The sequence below is a fragment of the Microchirus variegatus genome, assembly GCF_963457635.1.
Source record: "Microchirus variegatus genome assembly, chromosome: 6".
Lineage (NCBI taxonomy): Eukaryota > Metazoa > Chordata > Actinopteri > Pleuronectiformes > Soleidae > Microchirus > Microchirus variegatus.
The window spans coordinates 15,545,033-15,565,886 of record NC_139807.1 but is presented as its reverse complement, the minus strand read 5'-3'; the positions used below and the strand labels follow the sequence as shown (position 1 = coordinate 15,565,886).

Sequence of the window (20,854 nt, the reverse complement as noted above, 5' to 3'; positions counted from 1 at the left end):
TGATTTTAACGCATAGTAAAAATGCGTTGGTGACTGCACTCGAGCCGTTGTTACCGCCACACCTGCAGATCGGCAAGATGTATGTTTGCTGCCGAGGCTTTGACGAATGTGTGATCTTTTGAGGGGTACAGAACACAGTTCCGTGGTATCATTACTCTGTGCGATTATCATTCTTTCATTGTTACGCTGTTAAATGAGGTGCATAAAGGGACAGCACAGTGTGGCTGTCTTTGATGGTCTCACCCCAGTCTTTACACATAATTAAACAGCCACATCAGCCCATTTTATCATCTTAACCATTGCCATGATCCAGCTTCTCCTTCGATTTCAAAATGTAACTGTGCCAAGGCTTTTGATTGAATAAAAATCCCATCAAGTGCGACACACATGGCCTTGCTGGTACAGCTCATCATTTTCTAATCACCCCGAGCCCAAATGTTCAACTGACTGCATGAAAAGACCCAGAGCAGGTATTAAAATCGTGCAAACAAAGCTCAGAGGTGCAGCGGTGCACGGCAGCTGCCATGTTGCGGAAGAGCAACACAAAGCTTGAAGCGGATCTCGCATTGTCTCAAGGTAAAGCAACAAACAGGCTGGAGACAGAGGAGAGGATGCCCAAACAAGCAGGAGCGTCTGGGGAAGAGGAGCCAAGAGCACGTAGAGCCACGCTGCCAAGAGCCTACAGCGAATTCACAGGCTGCCGCTGAGCCCGTCAACAGGCTCCCAGGCCAGCTGTCCTGGTTGGTTACGAGCAACAGAATTGGAGCTATCACGGCCAATCAACACCAACGCCACTGTCTTTGAAAATTCCTCCACAGCGTCTCTTCATTCCCATCCCAGAAATGAGACACACCGTGATGCAAAAGCTGTAACTGTCAGGTAATAAGCCATATGTTCAAACTGCCAGGTTTTCTCCCAGAAAAACACCTCTGAGGCATTTCTTAAATAACAGAAGACACTGAGATCAGTGAAATGATGATGGTTTTGCAGCTAATTCTGTGTTAATTCACATAACGGCATTACGGCCGTGCTCTGAAAAAGAGTCACTGCTGAGCAAGTTCCTCCCTTCAAGTAACTTTGGAGGATAAACCAGGTGAAATCATCAAAAATGTAACACCACAGGTGTCAGAGATGATGACATATGTCTTGTTTGAAACATTAGAGTTGATTTAAAAATTTCCAGCTGGCTGATGCCACATGGGTCTAATTAAGACTGAATGTATTTCCTGAAAAACAGATCTGAGATGAACTTGGACTCTTATTAATCAGCGTGTTTTTTTTTCTTTCTTGTCAGCCGTCTACAGCTTTAATTAAAAGTTCCTCCGAATAGCAGTTGACGCGTGTCATTTTCTATTTGAAGACTTGCAAAAGGATGTAAGTGGATCACGTTGTTATCAAGAATACAGGAAAGACTGTGACTTCATGACCACCTCTATGATTGTTCTACTAGCAGGCGCTGCTATAGCTTCATTGTCAGCCCGGGAACCCTAATCTGTAATCTGCGTCAATGCCGTCTGAGGCATGAAGACAAATACTGTTTATGGAGCTGTGTAGCATCTGTGATGAAAGGGAGAGCGATGGCACGCCTTCTGAGGTTCTATGAGAGTCAAGTGTTGCTGTCATACATGTCATGTGCCATGTTGCCCATGATATATGACCCTCTCAGCAGTGAACAGGTTTATTATTATTACTATTATTTTTTTTTTATTATTATTATTTTAATTTTATTTCTTTTAATATAAAAATGCTATCTTTTTCGTCTTTCTCTAGAAAAAAACATGGATCTGATTTTGCATGTTGTTGTTGTTCTGAGCAAATCAACCCAGGGGTAATACAAATGAATTGCTCTTTCTGCCAAGAGGCTGCAGCTGTGAAACATATGAATTGTTCCTCCCCTGCTGATGAGTAATGGGCAAGTGTAAGATAAAAGACTGTCATATTGCCTTTTCGTCATCACAGGCAGAGTGCAGATTCATTAATTATTTTTTTTTTTAACGTGTGGACTGGACCTCCAAAGTAGCCAGGCCACACGTTAAGTCACAGCCGAGCGCTGACTCACATGCAGTGCTGCTGAAATCCTGCATGTGGTTGCCTTTCAGAGCCTAATATACTTTCTCTTCAGATTGTACTTAATTTATGACTTCATTCCCAGCTAGTCTCTTTGTGTTGATGGAAATATTTTGCTTATTTCAGACTGCTCTGTTCGACCTACAGGGCTCTTCTTCATCAGGTCCAATTTGTCAGCTATGGCTGGCTAGCTAATTATATTCCATGAGCTGACCCCTCTGAGTTTGAGCCTGATGTATTTGCTTTGATTAGCCCTTTGTTTTTATCACCTTTGAGTCTTCCACGTTGTTATCACACTTTCTGCTGACAGCCCTGGTGCCTCAAGGTTGCACACTGCAGAGCCGCCGCATCAATTTCACATTCGTGTCACAAGAGTTCAAGAACTGCTTCTCTGTCAACATGCCTCATTTGGAGCAATCTTGTGCAGGTCAGCGGGGCTTAAATGCAGGGATGGGTTTATCGAGCATGTTAAGCAAAGTAGTTCTTATGTCTAAGTGCAAAATGTTCCTTCACATTATTTGCCATTGTGATCTAAAAGCACCTGATTAGTCAGGCTTGTGTGTTTAAGTCTGTGTGTTTGTGTGTGTGTGCGAGAGAGAGTAATAGTATACTGGCACAACTCACCCTAAAAAACTCTTTTGTGGAACCTGAGTCCAGAGTGCCATATGCTATTTCTGTCTGCTTGGCCAGATCTTCGGCACTTTCTATAGGAGAGACCATCCTCTCCACTGTCAAGAAGGCAGCCAGGTTGGCTGTGTAGGAGGAGATGATGATGAGGGTGAAGAACCACCACACACCACCGACGATACGGCCTGACAGAGACCTAAGCAAGGGACGGGAAACGGAGAATGTAATTACACACAGTGACGCGTGGTGCCCATGAAGCTGCTAAGATCTACCAGGAGTGTCTAATGTACCGAAATGCATCAGTCATCAGAATTTCCTGGTAAATCGTTACAACACGCCTGGACTGGACTGTGTCAGCACTCTAAAACACCGCAACCCCAAGGCACCAGTTGTTTAAAATGTTCTGTAATCCAAGCCATTAAACAATTGGGGTGAAAGATCATTTCATAGCCTGAAGACAGGATTGATGAGACTATTTTGTCGATGATTATTTCAGTATTTAAAATTGACAAAGCCAACAGCACATACAGTGTAATGGCTGAGATGTTTTGCATGAGGATTAAATTCACAATACGTAATTTCTGCCACTAGGTGTCTGTCAGTTAGTCTGAAGACGAGGGGAAACAGCACAGTATTATGAGAATTGTTGCCTCCTTTTTGGTTTGCACTTTATGTGGATATCTTTGTTGGCAGAACATGCATCAATGAGTAGTAGTGATCCATGAGACATAACACAGTAAAATTAAAAAACAAAAGATAACACACTGGCTAACATTTCATAGGGGGTTTGCCCCAGGAGTTAGACCCAAAACAGGTAAAGCCTGACCCACACTAGAGGATAATTGGCCAGATTTCTGTCCTGATAAGGCCCTTCCAATCACAACCTTGGATGTCTTTTGATTTTAGGCTGGTTAGAACAGATTATCTGGCCAAATTAGCTCGTAGTATGAGAGATTTACATTGATTGGGGTATGAGCAGAACCCCACAATGACATCGCTGACCCGGAAACGGATGTTGCACACTTTCCTTTAGAACCGTAATTTGTGAAAGCAAAGTTGATTATGTCTTCTCAACCATGGCATCATGCATAGTTTTATGTTTCTCAGCACAAAACATCTCAAACACAACAGCGATTAACTGACAGTGGCTCCATTTATACTCTGAAGTCACGTTAAATTAAGTGTCTTTGAGATGCCAAATCCCTGTTATCTCCTCCCTGAAATTGCTTGAATAAACACCAAGTGTGTGGTCTCTCGACCGGATCGTTTAGTCTGTGCTTTCTCGGGATTAAAACATTGAAAATCAGCAACAAAGTTATGTCAAGTCAGATTTGAAAATCCTCTCGTGGATGTGGATGATGTCATTAAAAGGTAACCAAAATGGTCCCTGACCTTAAATAGTTTCACACAGAATTATTAAAAATGGATTTAAAGAGTGATGGAAGTGTTTTGGCTAGTGAAAGTACACTACCGTAACCCAACAATATATATATATATATATATATAACATCAGTCGTGTCGTTTTTAGATATTGTATTGCAGAGATATTGCCGTCCACTCCTGGTGTTGATTTGGAGCTGACTCACCTGGGGGAGATGTCACAGCCCTGCTGCATGAAGGCGCCCAGTGAGAACCAGAGGGAATTGAAGATGCCGAAGTCATTGGGCGGATCAGGGGGAGTCTGTGGATCTTTGGTCTCATCCTGGTCCTCCAGGTTCCACTCATAAGGACTGAACCGACTGACCAGGAACAGGACCACGCTCACCCCAATATAGGCAAACACTATACACATCCAGATCTCATAGGCCAGCGGGTCCAGGAAGGAGAACACACCGGGCTTGGACTTTTGTGGCTTCTTTATCATAATGGAGATGCCCAAGCTCATAAACGGCTTGGAAAAGTCTATCACCTCCTCTCGAACCAGAGTAATGGTGAGAGGCGCAACAGCTATATCTGCTCTCTGGAAACAGGGACATGCATAGTGAGCATTAGTTATGGCCTGTGTAAACAAATAGGTCATTTAAAATGTATGTGTGAATGACTGGAGCTGTGGAGAAAGCTCAAAGCAATGTTGTTATCACACATTTTTCACACTATCATAAGAAGGCTCTGACTGTGACACTTGAAGGAAGGCTGAAAAGACAACACATATCACATACACGCAGGGGGGAAAAAAGCTGAGTGGCATTTGCACGGCGTTCAACCCCAAGATGGCAACTAGAGATTGAGATTAAGTAAATTTAAGAATATTTTTCACTGGAATGTGTCAGGGAAAAGCTCACTAACGACCCTATAAGACTTTGAGAGAGACAGCTTGAAAAAAATAAAAAAAATACACCAAAGCAGATGGGAGTTTAAGTCACGTTTGACCAAGTGCTTCCTCAATCAGGACTCAAGAAGAAACAGTGGGGGGCTTATTATTTAACATTTTCAGTGGAACAATTCCTTAAAACAGACAATTTCATACTAAAGCTTAGAGTGAAACTTCAACTGAATATTTGAAATGCGAGCCTCAACCATGAAGTCACAAGACTCAGCTATTTATCAATGTTATTTGAACTTAAAATTGATATGAAGAGGTTGTTGGCACTGAAAACAGGAAGAGAAATGAAAAAGCTTCGACTGTGTGTGTGAAATGCAGTAGGCTGGATTTCCCAAACCCAGCTTGTTCTGGCATTAGCTGTATTTGTTTTATTTTGCAAGCTGTTTCTCTTTATCCCCCTCATTTACTCTGCTTCTTCAATCACATTATGTTATCAAAACACATCCACTGAGGTGGTGCTGCCTTTTTAGAAATCACAATGGGTCTCTTTGTAAAAGCGAAAAGACAATAATTAATCACATAAGACAGTCTTACTGCAGCTAGTGTGTGTGTGTGTGATTAATTAAATAAGTGCTTCCCTTCAAAGGAGCCACTCTGTGAAGGACAGTTCTTTGTTATGTGCCACGATGTCTTTTTATATCGAAACTGAGAAAAACGCTGGACTGAGGCGGCACGAGGCAGAAAATGGTTCCTACAAGGTCAAACTAGGAGCAACACAAATAGACCCAATAAACATGACTGTTTTCTTTGCGCTGTCAACACAACATTGTGAAGGGCTATAACCATTTAATCCTTGTGCAGGCGTAAGCAGCACTCAATCAATGGTGAGGGAAACAAAGCAATAAAGAGCAGCCTCGGGCCTAACCTTTAAAAGACAACTAAAATCAAATTAATTTACTGGTCAAAAGGTCACAATGTACAAAACTATTAGTCCCGGACCACCTGCTGTAAAATTACAGGCCTGGAAAGACTTGACAGTGACATGATTGAGATATTTTTTCCACCCTCCTTCTGCAGGGAGTGGACTTTTCCCATTTGAAAGATAATTTGGTGGCAATAGCACATCAAACCAGGCAATCTCTCAGTCTGATAGTTGGGAAATTGAACAGATGAGGTAGTCTAACCCTCATGCATTTTGAATTTGGCCCCAGCTCAACTATTGTAGCCTCGGAGAAAAGCGAGAAAGGGCTGTGGGGGTAGGGTACTTTCTTGTAATGGTTAAGGTGTTGTGTGAGCGCTGTCAGATGTAAAACATGGCGTGACCCTTTGCTAATGTGAGAGGCTCAACCTTAATGGAGCACAACACATATGGATCTTGTTGTTTCAAACCACAAACCATCATTTTTGCTGTTGATTCTAAGGCAGACTTTCTCAGCTGAGAATTTACAATGTGGTATATTCATCATACACATCAAACATTGAACATAATTACACAATCACTTCAAAGGCATACAATCTTTCATTCATCAAAGTGATTACAGTGTGTTTGCCATATGGACTCATTGTTTTCATGTACCTACCTCTGTTTCGACTGTAAGAGAGAGAAAGACAGAGCACTTTCGAGGCTAAGTAAGAAGGATTAATTGCAATGAACAGCACTGAGAAATGATTTCATTTTCTCCGTCTCAAGATGATCACCAACTCCCCAATGCTTGAGGCTGCATTTCACAAATTCACTCACAGCTGAGCTTCCTGAAACAGCATCAGACTTTGAACTAGGCTTATGAGTTCACAACGAGTTGGTGATAACCTTAAGACAGAAAAATGAGATCTCCTCTCATGTTGAAGTTCCTTGCAAACTGTCATGTAATCAGTGAAACCAAGGCTCCCAGTTACTCACCCCATAGACCAGTTCACCCACCATCCCGTTCCACGTCTTGGTCTCGGGGTCTCGGGCTCCGTACTTCCCATCCATTACTATAGACAGTTTGTACTTAATTCCAACATGTTTGGCAATCTCAGACGCTAAATCGACGCAGTAGCCTTCATATCTGTCATTCCCCTCCAGATGCATATAATTTTTCTTGTACATCACATAAGGAGCTTCCTGTTGATTTAAACACACGCTGGTTTATTACCTCCCATGCCCTGGCCCACATTCACAGAATTTATGCATACATGCACTCACATGTACCCATGCACGCTTGCACACCCACACATACACACACACACACACACACACACACACACACACACACACACACACACACACACACACACACACACACACACACACACACACACACACACACACACACACACACACACACACACACACACACACACACACACACACACACACACACACACACACAATTGCACACACACTGACCCTGGAGCCTCACACAGCCACAACCATACAAACGCACACAGTCTCTCTCACACACACACACACACACACACACACACACACACACACACACACACACACACACACACACACACACACACACACACACACACACACACACACACACACACACACACACGCTAACAGAGATTCAATATTATAAGCTGCTATAAACACATCCATGCAGTCATGCTTACAAAGATGATGCCCCGCGAATGCACAAATATGCTCTTATAACAGCAGCGTGATCATGTTGTCACCCTGCTCTTATTAAGCCATGGCAGCCGGCAGACACCAAGCCCAATGCACCCAACCCATTGTGAGCCCAGGGGCTCGACATTAGTGGCGTAATACAGGAAGGTTAAAGCAAGGGAGAGCAACGTTTTTCATTCCAATAGGACAAAAACAAGAGGCCAGAATGAGTTTTTGCAGGGCTGGGAGTCATTGGTAGACGAGGTGTGGGTCAGCTCAGAGGTGGGTGGGGATGGGAATGGGGATGGGTTTCATAAGTAAATGCCAGTGACAGGAGAGGGATCAGAAAGTGCCCATTGTATCTCAACATATTCAAGCACATTGCACCAGTGCGCACTTAAAGACTGCTTCATTCCAAAAAAAAATGTAAATAAAACAAGACAAAACAAAACTAGCCATTATTTGCTATTCAGAAAAATGCACAAAATATCCACTGAATAAAAAAATAATTACATTAGGAGAGCAGGAGCGTGCTAGTTTTCCTCTCCTTTTCAAAAAGCTGGTGCAGCTCATCTTTTCTCTTTCTGAGCACATCATCATTGTCAAACAATAGGGCTGCTCAGGAGAGCACGCATTGTCATTACAGCCACACACAGTTAGAGTGCAAGTAGGAGCACAATGGTTTGTTTGTTCTGTGCTGAATGTATCCCCTCACCTTGCCTCCAATCACGGTTTTCCCCGTGAGTTAACACGTGTTAACCGCCTTCCTGTATTCCTCATTTAGAAATGTTAAATGTTTCCACTCTCTATTGTGTGACTCCCTATCTATGGATTAATGCCACAATGTCCTTATCTGTTTCTGAACAGTTTTCTTATCATTTTTAAATGTCTGCGAGCACAGAATGAGGTGCTGCACCAAGTAATTATGATATCATTATAGAGTCAGTAAATACACTTGCAGTGGTGGCAAACCAATAAACCTGAAACATTTACTTGAGTCCATACACTTAAAAGTAAATTAATGTAAAATATGTGTTGTGTATATATTATACTTTGGTCTGGGGTAATGCCCAGAAAATGATTCCTTTTCAGCAGCGCTGACTGGAAGTTATACTTCAACACAGAACACGTGGAGGAGCAAAGCAAAATAGATTGGAGAGGCGATAAGAAGGGGAAACACCAAACCTTCTTATTCCTACTCCAATATTGTTCATTTTGCTTTGCCCAGCTTGAAAAACCATCGCAGGTTCATTGTCTAGTCATTCTTCGGCCAGTCTATCCCAAGTGTCATTGAACATTTACTTGATGAGGACAGACAGGTCTACTTACGTATGCGTTTGTATGCGTTTTGTAATTGATGGAGTCAACCACTATCATATACAGTATACCATTATTGTGATGTCACTGCTACGACAGGCCACTGAAGTATGGGAAATCAAAATGCTTTGACACCCACACGGATACAGTTGAAACACTCCCCCCCGACTCGGATCGACTGTTTCAACGTGTAGTGAGTGGATGGAAAGCAACACAAAAAAGATGTGGTTCTACCCGCCCAGGACAGAATGTGTCACTCATCGGAATCAACACCATGACCTTGAGTGGCAGAATACGTGAAACATTTAAAACTGCATGGAAAGTGTACCATAATAGTAGTGACCACAATCGTTCGGTTTTCCACTGAGGAGTCGTTGGAGACCTGCGGGTCCATAATATTTACAAATCGCGTGTACTCGTTCCAGTACCCGATCTGCAAAGAGAAAACAGCTGTTAGTGGAGCTGCATTTAAGCCCGCCGACAACATTGATTTTAATGAGCGTATAGCAGCAACACATCTAAGCATTGCAGGGAGCTGCCTGCCGTGATGCTCACTTCATTAAGAAAACACAGCGTTTTCTAGGTTTCTGCTGCCTTTGCCCTCAAGTTCGAGCAAAGCAGCAGCAAATACACAGAATACTAAAACCACATAAGCAGCTCAATAAACTCAACATGGCATACAAAGTTTATACCATCATTATACATTCATCATTCATCACCGATTGGTGCCTGTTAGTGCCAGGATCAAACACATAATAAAAAATAGGGTATGTTTTTTTTTATCTGCATTTGCTTAAATAGCCCAAAAAAAAAGGGCAGTCACATACAGCAGACAGCTCCAGCCCCTCCCAACTTCAGCTTCACATGTTTTTACGGTAAATAATTGATATTCAGGTCTATGTTCTGCATACATGATTAATAATTTAGCAGAGAAGCTCATACAGTTTCTTGCACAGTCCTGCCAGTGCAGTTACTCTGTATTCTGCTGTACAGATGCTTAAGTCAAACCAATGTCAAGTGTTTGTTTGCCCATTTGAAATAATAGCTGCTCTGGCTCGTGATGAAACGTGTTGCATATGTGGCTGCCAAAAGTTTAACTGTTGCTGGCGACGATTTTCCACTTCACATCTGGTCTGCATTTTTTTGGGTCTCAGATCTTAAAATGGTTGAGGCAGACAGGTGTACAGCAGAGCAGAGATTTCAAACACCGAGTGGCGGCGCTCGAAAGCAGCAGACTCCACTATCTTTAGTTCCACGCTGTGGTTACAGTCATGGATGTGTTCAGAGCACTTGCAACACTTGAGAAAGGTCAATTTTTTTTTTCTTTCTAGCTCTTGACCGACAGTGATATTCGTGATATTCGCTGCATGTGGGAGAGAGGCTGTGGGAAGGCTGTGTCATGGAGTGCTGCTCCAGAGGCAAAGTCCCGATCTCACTCTGAACAGCTGGGACAGTGATCAGCCCATACATCACGGGTGACAGTCAGAGCTAAGATCCTTCATCCTCTAACTGTCACTGGGGTGACTGGGGGCTCCAGGTCCTGACAAACTGCTGCCCGGCTTGTCTCATCTTCCCTCACTCTCTCCCTATTGACCTCCTTTCTCCCACTCACCACATCCCTCCCTCTGTTCTCTCCTCCTGTTTGGCTGTGTGGGCATGGCTGTGAGGGCTATGTGATGCTAATTGAAGTGTAGGCTTTAGAGGCCTGGGAGGCAGGCGGCATAATCACATGTCATATCAGACTGAGCCCACTCTTACCCGGCTGTAACAAGAAATTCACAGCTGTCTTTTCAGACCTGGCGAGGTTGTGAAATAAAACCAGAGATCGTCATTTTGGTCCTGGTTATAATGTGACTATACTGCTGCGAATTACCATTTTGAAGAGAAGCCAGAGGAATCCTTGGATCCCTTTGCAGTAATTGGTCATTTGAATGGTAATTACTGCCAGGAGAGGACCAAATATCCTATCTGCACTGTCCCACGGCACAGAAATAGTCTTATATCATTATTTTCATAGGGCAGTTTTAGCTATCAGATTGCAGGCATTGTGTGATTTGTGGGGCTTTTAATGCTTGGCATGGCTCATCAGTGCTGCTACGTAACAGTCGACTGCACCGTCCCCTCAGCCCTGCTGGTCCCTCATGACAGAAAAAGCCCTCAGTACTTTATTTATAAAAGGGTTTCATCTTCCACACAATCATACATTTCTTTCAACATAGTTTAAACTGACCTCACACCACGATATTGGCATACCCAGACATGTGGCCACCATCCTTGGGGTTTTGTTCTTTAGTACAGATGATCAATAAATCATTTAAAATTACAAGCTGGCCAGATTCCATGATTTTGAAAAGGAACCAAACTCTGATGTGTGCAAGCTGTTAGCCATGTTCTGATAAAGACCAGGATTTTGATTTGACAGCTAATGGATGCGAGCCGAAAGAGGTCATTGCTCCGACTTACCTTCCTCGGCCCTCCTGTTTTCATCTCATAAACATCTATGGTGTAGTTGGTCCTGCGGCCGTAGTTGTCAAACTGGATATTCCCAGTCATACCCTGCACCTGGACCTGTTGTGAGGGCAGAAAGACACGGGGGGGGATGTCAAGTAGCCATTTATTCATTCATTGTCTACCGCTTTACACGCCACATGAGGGTCGCTGGGAGCCAATCCCAGCTGACACAGGGCAAAAGGTGGGGAACACCCTGAACGGGACGCCAATCCATCACAGGGCCAGCATACAGAGACGAACAAACAACATTCTCTCACACCTAGGGACATTTTAGAGGCGTGTTTTTGGACTGTGAGAGTAGTACCCTGGAGAAAACCCATACAAACTCCACACAGTAAGGCCATTGGTCGGACCAGGTCGCAAACCCAGGTCTTTTAGCTGCAAGGCAAAAGTGCTAGACACTACGCCACCATGTGGCCTGAAGTACCCCTCATTTTGCATATATAGCTGTTATTAAGGTGCTCATGTCCATGGAGCTGCTGGAGTGTGCACAGTCTGTTAATCAAATGATGAACTGGATACGCTTTAATAAAAGATGTAGTTTTATGGTAATGAGGGCCTGGATTTGAGTGAGCTCTGTGCAGAGATATCTGGAGGCAGAGGGAGGGGAACAGCTCTGCACTCTCTACCCTCCTCTCTCTCAATTTCCATCTTTATCACACTCTCACATGCTATCTCTGCTTCACTTCTTCTGGCCTTTCCTTTAGTTATCAGTTTGCGTCTCTCTCTCTCTCTCTCTCTGTCTCCCGCTTTTACTCTTCTCCCCCTACCGTTTTGAGAGCTCTCTCGATGTCGATGCCTTGGCTCCAAGGTACAGCGGGATTGGCGAGGCAGTCTCCAGCGCTGCCTCTGCGAGAAACATCCACTCGCTGGCGGCGCAAGTATCTGAATGCCTCCGCTATCACCAGGATGGCATCATGGGTCAGTGCTGAAGTGTACTGTGCAAAAGCAAAAACAAAAACAGACAAAAAAAACAGTGACAACAACAACGTACGGTGAGTATGACAGGTTTAACTGTCAAGCATTATGGGTTTATTTACGGACGGAAAAAACATAAATGGTAAAAGCCACTCTGGAAAGAGCTTCACATAAACATGTTTTCAGTAAAATGCCTACAGTATGTGCTGCTTTTAGCCAGTGCACCTCAAGGCCCACAGGACAGATCGGCGTAGGTGGGTTGCTAATCGGGCGCATACTGTGACGCATATTCATAAAAATAGTTTGATTAGATGGATCTGATTTGAAAAGCTAGGTCATGTCTGACGGTCAGGACCTCTCTGTCACAACTTTTACTGCAGAGTTACTGCAGGGACTCGAGAGTTAGTGTGCCATTTTATCACCCACACGCTTCCCCTCCAACTTTGCCTGACCTTTTTTTTTGCCACAGAGAGTTGAGGCGCTTGTTTTCTTCACTGCCGCGTCGTGACAAAATCTAATTAAATGACACGCAAAATCCATTTCTTTCTCGATCATTGTTTAATTATATGTAAATTGAAGCGGCGATATATAACCTCGCCTTGCACCGACTATCAATATATCGATTGCTGGGAAGGATGCAAAGCTTAGAGGAGGAAGTGGGTCGAGGGATGTGAGGAAGAGAGAATGACATGTTCAAACACAGGGGGGGGGGGGAGCTGATAGAGAGCACTTCAGAAAAGATGATCGTTGCACTCTGTGTGTGCAGCGAAAGACCTTGCAAGTCAAGTACCTTTAGAGGAGTGTTCCTGGCTTCTGGGAATTCTCTTTCATCCAGCCGCTCCCAGCGTTGCATAAATTGCTGCACAATCTGGTTATCAGGGTTAACAATCTGAAACCCCGAAATGTTGGCTCCACCGGCGAAGACTTTGTCCAAGCTTACATTAGTAAATCCCTGAAATTAAAAACAAGAGAAAGCTGAATAGAAAACTTGTGTTCCTTCCTTCCTTCCATCCTTTTTTGTTTTTATGTAACCTGGGGCTAAGCACCACACAATATTAGCAGCTACTCTGGCAGCATGCACGGAGCATTTTTATTATGAACTCTGTATTTGTATGAGAAGGCCACATGTGTTTTCCGTTACGGCGGGGGAACAGTTTCTCTCAAAACTTTGCGGTACAACCTGAATTTATCGACAAATAAACAACCTGCTGTTAGACACTTAAGAGTCTGTGTCAGAGGACTTTTAATTTTCATCGCCAAAGCTTAGTGCCACAGACAAATGATAATGATAAAAAAATAAACATTTTACAATACACTTTAAAACCTTTGCTACTTCAGCTGCCTTAAAAATGCCTAGTCAAATTGCTGTTTGTTTGTTTTAATACAGGAATCAATAGATCAATAGATAGAGAGAAATAGAGGATGGGCACACAATTATTGTACATGCACATTTCTATCTCTAGCTGAGACTAAAACACATCACATGCAGCAAAAAAAAAAGCGGGTCCCACACTGTGTCCCCGGAGAGCAGCTCGGTATAACTCACAAGATTGGCCAGAATGTAGTGGTAACCACGGCTGTTCTTCCCCAGGGTCACAACCTGTGGGAGGAAAAAACATCAATACAGTAAACCACCCGTGAGATGAGAGCTGAGAGCCATGGCTCATATAAGTGGCTGCAACAATCTCTGTAAAAGCAGTAACGTCCGGCGAGCCCACAGAGCACCAGTGAAGTTGAAACAAGGCAATGTCCCCTATAGAGTGAGGGAGCAGTTTGAGGAGAGGTGTTTATTAAGGAGGAGCTGATAATGAAAGAGAAAGCAGAAATCCTTGAATATGAAACTTGGACAGGAGGTAGAAACAAGAGAAAGACTGTTTTTAAAGAAATTGTGAGATGTAGATCGCGCTTTGCTTTGAAAACATCACACCTTTCGAGCATAACAGCATGTTTCAGCCCACACAGTCTGTCTGGAAATAGCAAGTGGTGTTCTAAGCTGTTCTATCACTGTGGTAGTTACAATATGTTTGAAGATTTTTTTTTTTTCCCCTTCTTTTGTTCTGGGCCTGCGAATAAATCTGATAGTGAAATTTAAAGTTGCGCAGCCATTACTTGCTGGACGTGATTTCGGACTGGGCCTCGTGATGGTCTGTTCCTTAAGAGTTTTTGCAGAGTCTGTTGTGGACGGACTTCTGCAGGAAACTTGTCAACCACACTCAGGTTTTCATCTGCATTCTATAAACACAGCCACTCAAGTTTACAGCAAAATCAGCATGTTTGCACATGTTCTGGCCCTGGCTCGGTCACAAAAACAAACTGTCAGTTTATCATCTGTTTGTGTGTCAGACCCGGGATGTTGGATATTTGTTACTGTGGATCGTTTACGACATTCCCACTGAGTATGGGGAGAGTGATGAAAAGCAAACTTGTATCATCCCATCTCAGATTGGAAAGAAAAAAAAAAAAAGAACGTCTATGAGGCACGTTTTTAATTTCACCTACTTTGGCTACAATGTCAGTATTTAATTCAGCGATGTTGAACTTTAAATGACCTGGAGACGCTCATATACAGTAGCACTCAACAATAAAACAATCACTCTTGCTAGGACTTTGCAAACATACAAATTAAATAAACCCCCGAACATCAATGTCGCCCCCCTATGTGGATATCTGAATTGCTTGTCAACAAAGTGAAGAGATCTTTAAGAAAAAAAAAAAAAAAAAGGACACTGAGGAGAACAGAGCCACACAAAGTCTTTCGTTCATGTTATCATGCTGCTTGGGTGGGTCAGCCTTCTCTGACAGCTTCCCCATCATTAAGGCTATAAACCTCCAACACGGCAGGATGCCAGACAGAGGGAGCAAACCAAGAAAGTGAAACAGAAAGAAAGAGGAAATGAGCTGATTAGAATGCAGAAATAGCAGGAGTTGGCTTTTGGAATCCATCAATCAGCATCTAATGAGCAAGTGACAAAAAGTTCCCGGAAACTAAAAATCTCTGCAGCATTTCTAATGATGGTAATAACAATAAACAAAGTTTATTTATGTTGCACTTATCAAAACCAGAGATCACAAAATGCTTCACAGGGATTAAACAAGCACAACACATTCTACCACAATGATATCAGAGCGAGACAGATCACCGCTTTCTGCTCTGCAATTGTTCACAAAGTCTGACTTTCTGACTTTTCAGCCCGGCTGAGTTTTTCCCCCTGAATAAACCTAACCGTCGCTCCACCACCGCGCGTTAACCTTCACTCTGGCTGCAAGCCCTCGCGCTCACACCTGCCCTGGAGCTGAGCAGAGGAAGCTGGAGGTTCCCTGCATGCAGCCTGCAGCTCACAGCCAGGTTGGCAATGGCTACAAGCAGCAACCTTGGGATGGAGCACAGCAAGACGGTGAAGACACTGAGATGCACCGAACCTCCGGCCAGAACACACCGACCTTTTCCCCTCAGCCTTTTTAATTAGGCAGACGGCAAGACTCGGCTCCAACTGAGGAGGACAGATTTCATTGTTGGGAGGTGTGATACACCACTGACTGCCCAGTCTGTAACATCCTCACAACCTGCGGACAGTGATAATTGTCTTTTAATAGTGTTAGCAATTATCTTGTTCTTCCTTCTTTTTTTTTTTTTCTTAAAAAAGTTTTTTTAACATTACAATTAGAAACAATATGTAGTCAGACCAGACAGAGGTAATTTAAATATTGTGTTGGACAAGCATAAGCATCAATGAAAAGTGCAGCTGAGTTTGGTGGAATCGCTTTGAGAAATACATTTGAAACCCATTTTTTTTCAAAGCTAAAATGAACATAATCACAGAATGAACAGAGCTGCAGTTGGAACATGATTAGCCTACCCAAGCATAAAGGGTGGAAATAGTTGTTAACTCACTTCTTCCTCTTCATAATCCTAATTGAACTGATTGGACATGGTGCATAAAGTGCACACTGTCACAAAAAAACAAACAGAATTCAAGCAGCTCTGAACTTCTTGCGTTGATGCGTAGATCAGGGCAACGGTCTTGTTTCCACAGACACAAACTGGGAGAAGTTTGGAATCACTTTGAAAGACTTTTCCTGCATCACTATGAAGCCAAATTGAATGAATGATCAAGAAGGGTCTTGGTCAGGGAAATAAGCATCAACAAATATGTAAGACAGCAACAGATATACTGTATATATCACAGCGATGGAAATATGACCATCTTAAAACGAGGTGATGGTACAATGCAGGAGTGTATGGCAGTTATATAATTCATAATCAGGGTATGCAACACTGCATATAGAAAATATTTGCGAATGAAAAAAAATGGAAAATGGGGATTATTTACAGAATAAACTGCAAACAACAAATCATGTGAACATGCAACATGTGTCACTGACGGTACAAACACACGCCCACTCTGTCACAGTGACACTGAAAAGAAAAGAAAATGTGATGAGCAAGTCTAACCCTTCAATAAAGCGGTAAAGTGGCCTCTTGCACATCAATCCCCTAGCTTCTGTTCTGCCGCTAAAGCAGAGCCTGTGCTTTGCAGGCTGTATTTTTATTTACTTATTTCTTTTTTTTTTACCCGACTAACAATCGGAATGACCTTGACTTTTCCCTCACCCAGACTTGGCTGCCTGCTAGCTTCACCTTCACCAGACAGAGAGAAGTTAAATGTAAAACTACAGCAACATATATTCAATAAACGCTGGGCTGTTTTCCTCTTTGACCTTTCTGCTGTGGAGTTTGCCACAGCACAGAAAGAGGTAGCCTGAAAATGACAGGTTCCCCAGAGTTTGTAAATATCATACCATTTACTGAGGCATAAAAGAGTGCAACTAATGATCCAATTATTTTTTAGCCTCCTCCTTAAAGCTCCAGTGTGTAACGTCTTCTACCTAAACACTGCGTCTTCTCTCTCCCCCGCCCTCAGAGAGCTCCTATCTTCTGCCAGTGCTTTAGCAGACTTTGTTTACTCCAACTACATAAACTGGTAAGCTGTAGTGTTGGCATGTTTGTTATTATTGAACAAAAATAACAATTGTGTGAATGTATTATTTAAAGGGGACATATTACGCAAAATCAACTTTTTAATCATTTAAATCCTTATATTTGGGACTCGGGAGGTCCTATCAGTCGGCAAAGTCTGAACAAAGATGACACACCGTGTTTTTATGGTACAGGATATGAAACACGCGATGTTGACTTCCGCGCTCATTGGGACGTCACAAGACGCTAAATTCCTGGAATTGTTGTCTCGCGGAGCTACGCTTTGTCCGTAAAACACGCGAAAGTGCTGGTGAGGGCAACAGTATCTGATACCAGAAGTCCGCGAAAAGTTCTATTCTTGGCTCCACAGTGCAGCACAGAGTTCTACACAAATTTCCAGCCTCAGAGGATTTATCTGTCCAGTGGACACAGGTTATATATGACGGCAATGTGCCTGCTAGAGCCTGCAAATGATCACTTTTCCAAATGCTAACTGCTGTTAGCATTTGCGGCTGATGTCATTTCCTGTCCCTTAAGTTTCGTTTTACTTTTTTTTTTAAGGTGGACCTAAAGAGATACTATTAAACAGAGCATTTTTGCAGGGTGATTGAACTGCTGTGGTGCTTCATCCTTATGGTATTTTGACCGAAGCATGTCACAGACATGTTCATTAGGACACCAGGGAACTAGGTTAACGTGGAGAAATAGGGTATAATATGTCCACTTTAGGGCCCACGGTTGGTGTAGTGGTTAGCACTCTTGCCTTTACAGACCCGGGTTCCTGGGCTTGAGCCCCATTTGGAACAACTTCGGAACAAGGGCCTTTCTTCAAGGAGTTTGCATGTTCTCCCCGTGTGTGCGTGGGTTTTCTCCGGGTTGTCCGGCTTCCTCCTGCAGTCCAAAAATATGCAATATGGGGATTAGGTGAATTGGTCACTCTAAATTGACCGTAAGTGTGAGAGTGTGAGTGAATGGTTGTTTGTCTCTATATGTGGCCCTGCGATGGACTGGCGAACTGTACCCCGCATATCACCCAATGTCAGCTGAGATGGGCACAGCACCCCCTGCGACCATCCGGTGGAGGATAAAGCAGTAGATAACGGATGGATGGATGTCATCTTTAAGTACATGTTACATTTCGTTTAAAAAGGGTCATGATTGCAGCGTTGCACACAGGCTGAACCTGTTGGGCCCAACATGTTAATCATATTTTCATTATGAGTATGTTAATAACAAGCTATATTAGCTGCATCGTATCATTTCATAATAACAAGTGCTATCATGAGTCAATCAGTGTTAGTGAAGTGCTCCACTTTAGTGAGAATCAATTTGACCTCTATATGCTGTGATACAGAGGGCCTTCCTTCTTCAGTCTCTATTTCTGGTCTTGGTAGAAGTGCTCTTGGTGCAGCCGTCTCTAATTAACAGCAAGCAGTGGCTGTGGCTGAGATGATTTTCTTGGCAGGAGCCACATATTATGCCCCCAAAGAGAGCACTGGCCTTCCACCAAATCCTGAACATTTTCAGTAACACCTGACTCACATTCAGATTATTATGATATTGCTCTGAAATGTAGAACCAATCTGAGACATGACACCTCGGGAGGAAGGAATCACTGACACTGTAGCTGCAGACATCCTCATGCTGGATGCCAAAAGTGAAAGGCTTAGATGTCCTGCTTTGTCCTCACCGAAAAACAATCAGGGTCATTTTACTTGATTGATGGTAGGACAAAAAAAAAAAAAAAAAAAAGGTTAATCTGGTTTACAGATGATGCTATTATACGATTCTTGTATTCTTCACAAGTACACACAGGTCTCAGCCTGTGTCAGACAATTCACATTCTCCTCAATGATAGAAATTTAATATAGTTTTTATTCAGTAATGACATTTTATTTTTTTAAATGTGGCTGTAGAGCTTAACATCAAGCAAGGAACCGGTCAGCTACATTTCTGTCAGCCCCTCCTGTCAGGTCAGGAGTACATTTCATATCGGTAGACGTATTGTAACTCCCCTCAGACCCCGCTGGTACTAACATCCGTCCTCAGGGATCCGATCGTGGCCAGATTGCAAGTACAGGTCTGGATGGTCCTAATGCATCCTGAGATCCAATCATATAAACCACAGTTGGATGTGGCTCGAGGCCGCGTGTGTCCACATTCCTGATTGCAAGTCCATCAGGACAGATTAGAGACTGCCTCCTCGGCTAATGTCTTCTGACCAGTGGTAGTTTCACAGCATTTTATTTGCAGCCTCTGCCACAGTATTCACTGTGAGCGCTGTGAGATTTTTCTTATTCCTCTCTCCCTCTGTTACGTATGCACAGAGGGTTGTTTTTTTTGTTGCAAACCGTCACGATGTCGGCGTATATTTGAGTAAAGGGCAGGAGAAGTCAGATCCAGGTGTGAACAGCTGTACTTAGCACAATCTGGACCTGATTAGATGACTGAGGACGGACGTCAATATCAGGTCTGAATGAAGCCTCAGTTTTTCCCCCACATGCCAGGTCTTGTTAGAAAACAATTTCACGTGGTGAGTTTTCTGTCATGAGGGAAATTCATGTTCAAGAAACCATCCATCCATCCAGTAAAAATCCATCATTTGGATTTTATTCTAGTATACATAATACCGTTATCTGTGTGTACCGACATGTTTTCAATATGTCCACTGGTTCACAGAACAATGACTCCACCCTCTCCTTTACTGCCATCCACAGCACTCGTTATTAAGGACCTTCCCTTTCATTGCTGACATTTCCCCATGACAGCAGCGAGCAATCCATTGTCCATTCTCCTCCACTCCAACAACACCGTATATCCCAGGATCAGATTCTGTCTGCTGTCTTGAATTTGAAATAACCCAAAGATTTTGAATGTGGATTTTCTCCATTCAAGATCAGACACAGGGATATAGAGACTCTCCAGCTCTTCTCCAAGGTGATGCAAGATGGCCACCCTTCACGCCTCCAATGTTGTCCAAACAAATCCCCAGTTTTATCCCGCTTATTTTTCTTATTCTGTAAATCCCTTTCACTTCCTATAGTTTTTTTTTTTTTTATTTCTCACCACCCTGCATGAAAAATGCAGCTTTGTGGCTGGTTCTCTTTGAATAGCTTAGATGCTCTGGGCCTGTCCCGGGCACTGTTCTTTGTCTTTTGTTTTATTTCACCCCCCCCCCACACTCTTTACACTAGTGATGAGCAGGTTGCTGCCTCTGAGCAGACATCAGCACAGGAATCCTGAGAGGAAAGAGGGTCAGGAGGAAGCATAGAAGCATATGGATAGATCACGTCAGACGTGGGTTATATATGGGGTTTAAAAATATCATCATAGTGAAAAGTGGTGGCAACACAATCACTTTTTTTATTTTTTGTTTTAACTGTCCTCCGCTGCCTCACACATTCCTCTCAGCGTATACTATCATAAACCCAGATGGTTCAATGAAACAAATTTTTTGGATATGATTCAGGGACAGAGCTGGCAGAGGCTCTCCCATTTTTGTCGTAAGGGAAGGATTGCCATTGGGTTAATTTATCTGCAGTGCAGTGTATTGATGGAAAAGTCCTATAGG

General features: G+C 43.1%; 1 protein-coding gene across 1 annotated transcript in view; it reads right to left on the bottom strand.

Moving 5' to 3' along the window:
- Nucleotides 1-20,854, bottom strand: part of LOC310929115 (glutamate receptor 3) — a gene marked incomplete at its 5' end in the record, with an annotated part of 86,722 nt that overhangs the window by 13,091 nt on the left and 52,777 nt on the right. The window contains 8 exons of the mRNA XM_083891823.1: nucleotides 2,692-2,890; nucleotides 4,281-4,654; nucleotides 6,858-7,064; nucleotides 9,205-9,309; nucleotides 11,340-11,444; nucleotides 12,158-12,325; nucleotides 13,096-13,257; nucleotides 13,852-13,905. Coding sequence (XP_083747949.1) covers nucleotides 2,692-2,890; nucleotides 4,281-4,654; nucleotides 6,858-7,064; nucleotides 9,205-9,309; nucleotides 11,340-11,444; nucleotides 12,158-12,325; nucleotides 13,096-13,257; nucleotides 13,852-13,905 — 1,374 coding nt within the window. The remainder of the gene's footprint in view (nucleotides 1-2,691; nucleotides 2,891-4,280; nucleotides 4,655-6,857; nucleotides 7,065-9,204; nucleotides 9,310-11,339; nucleotides 11,445-12,157; nucleotides 12,326-13,095; nucleotides 13,258-13,851; nucleotides 13,906-20,854) is intronic.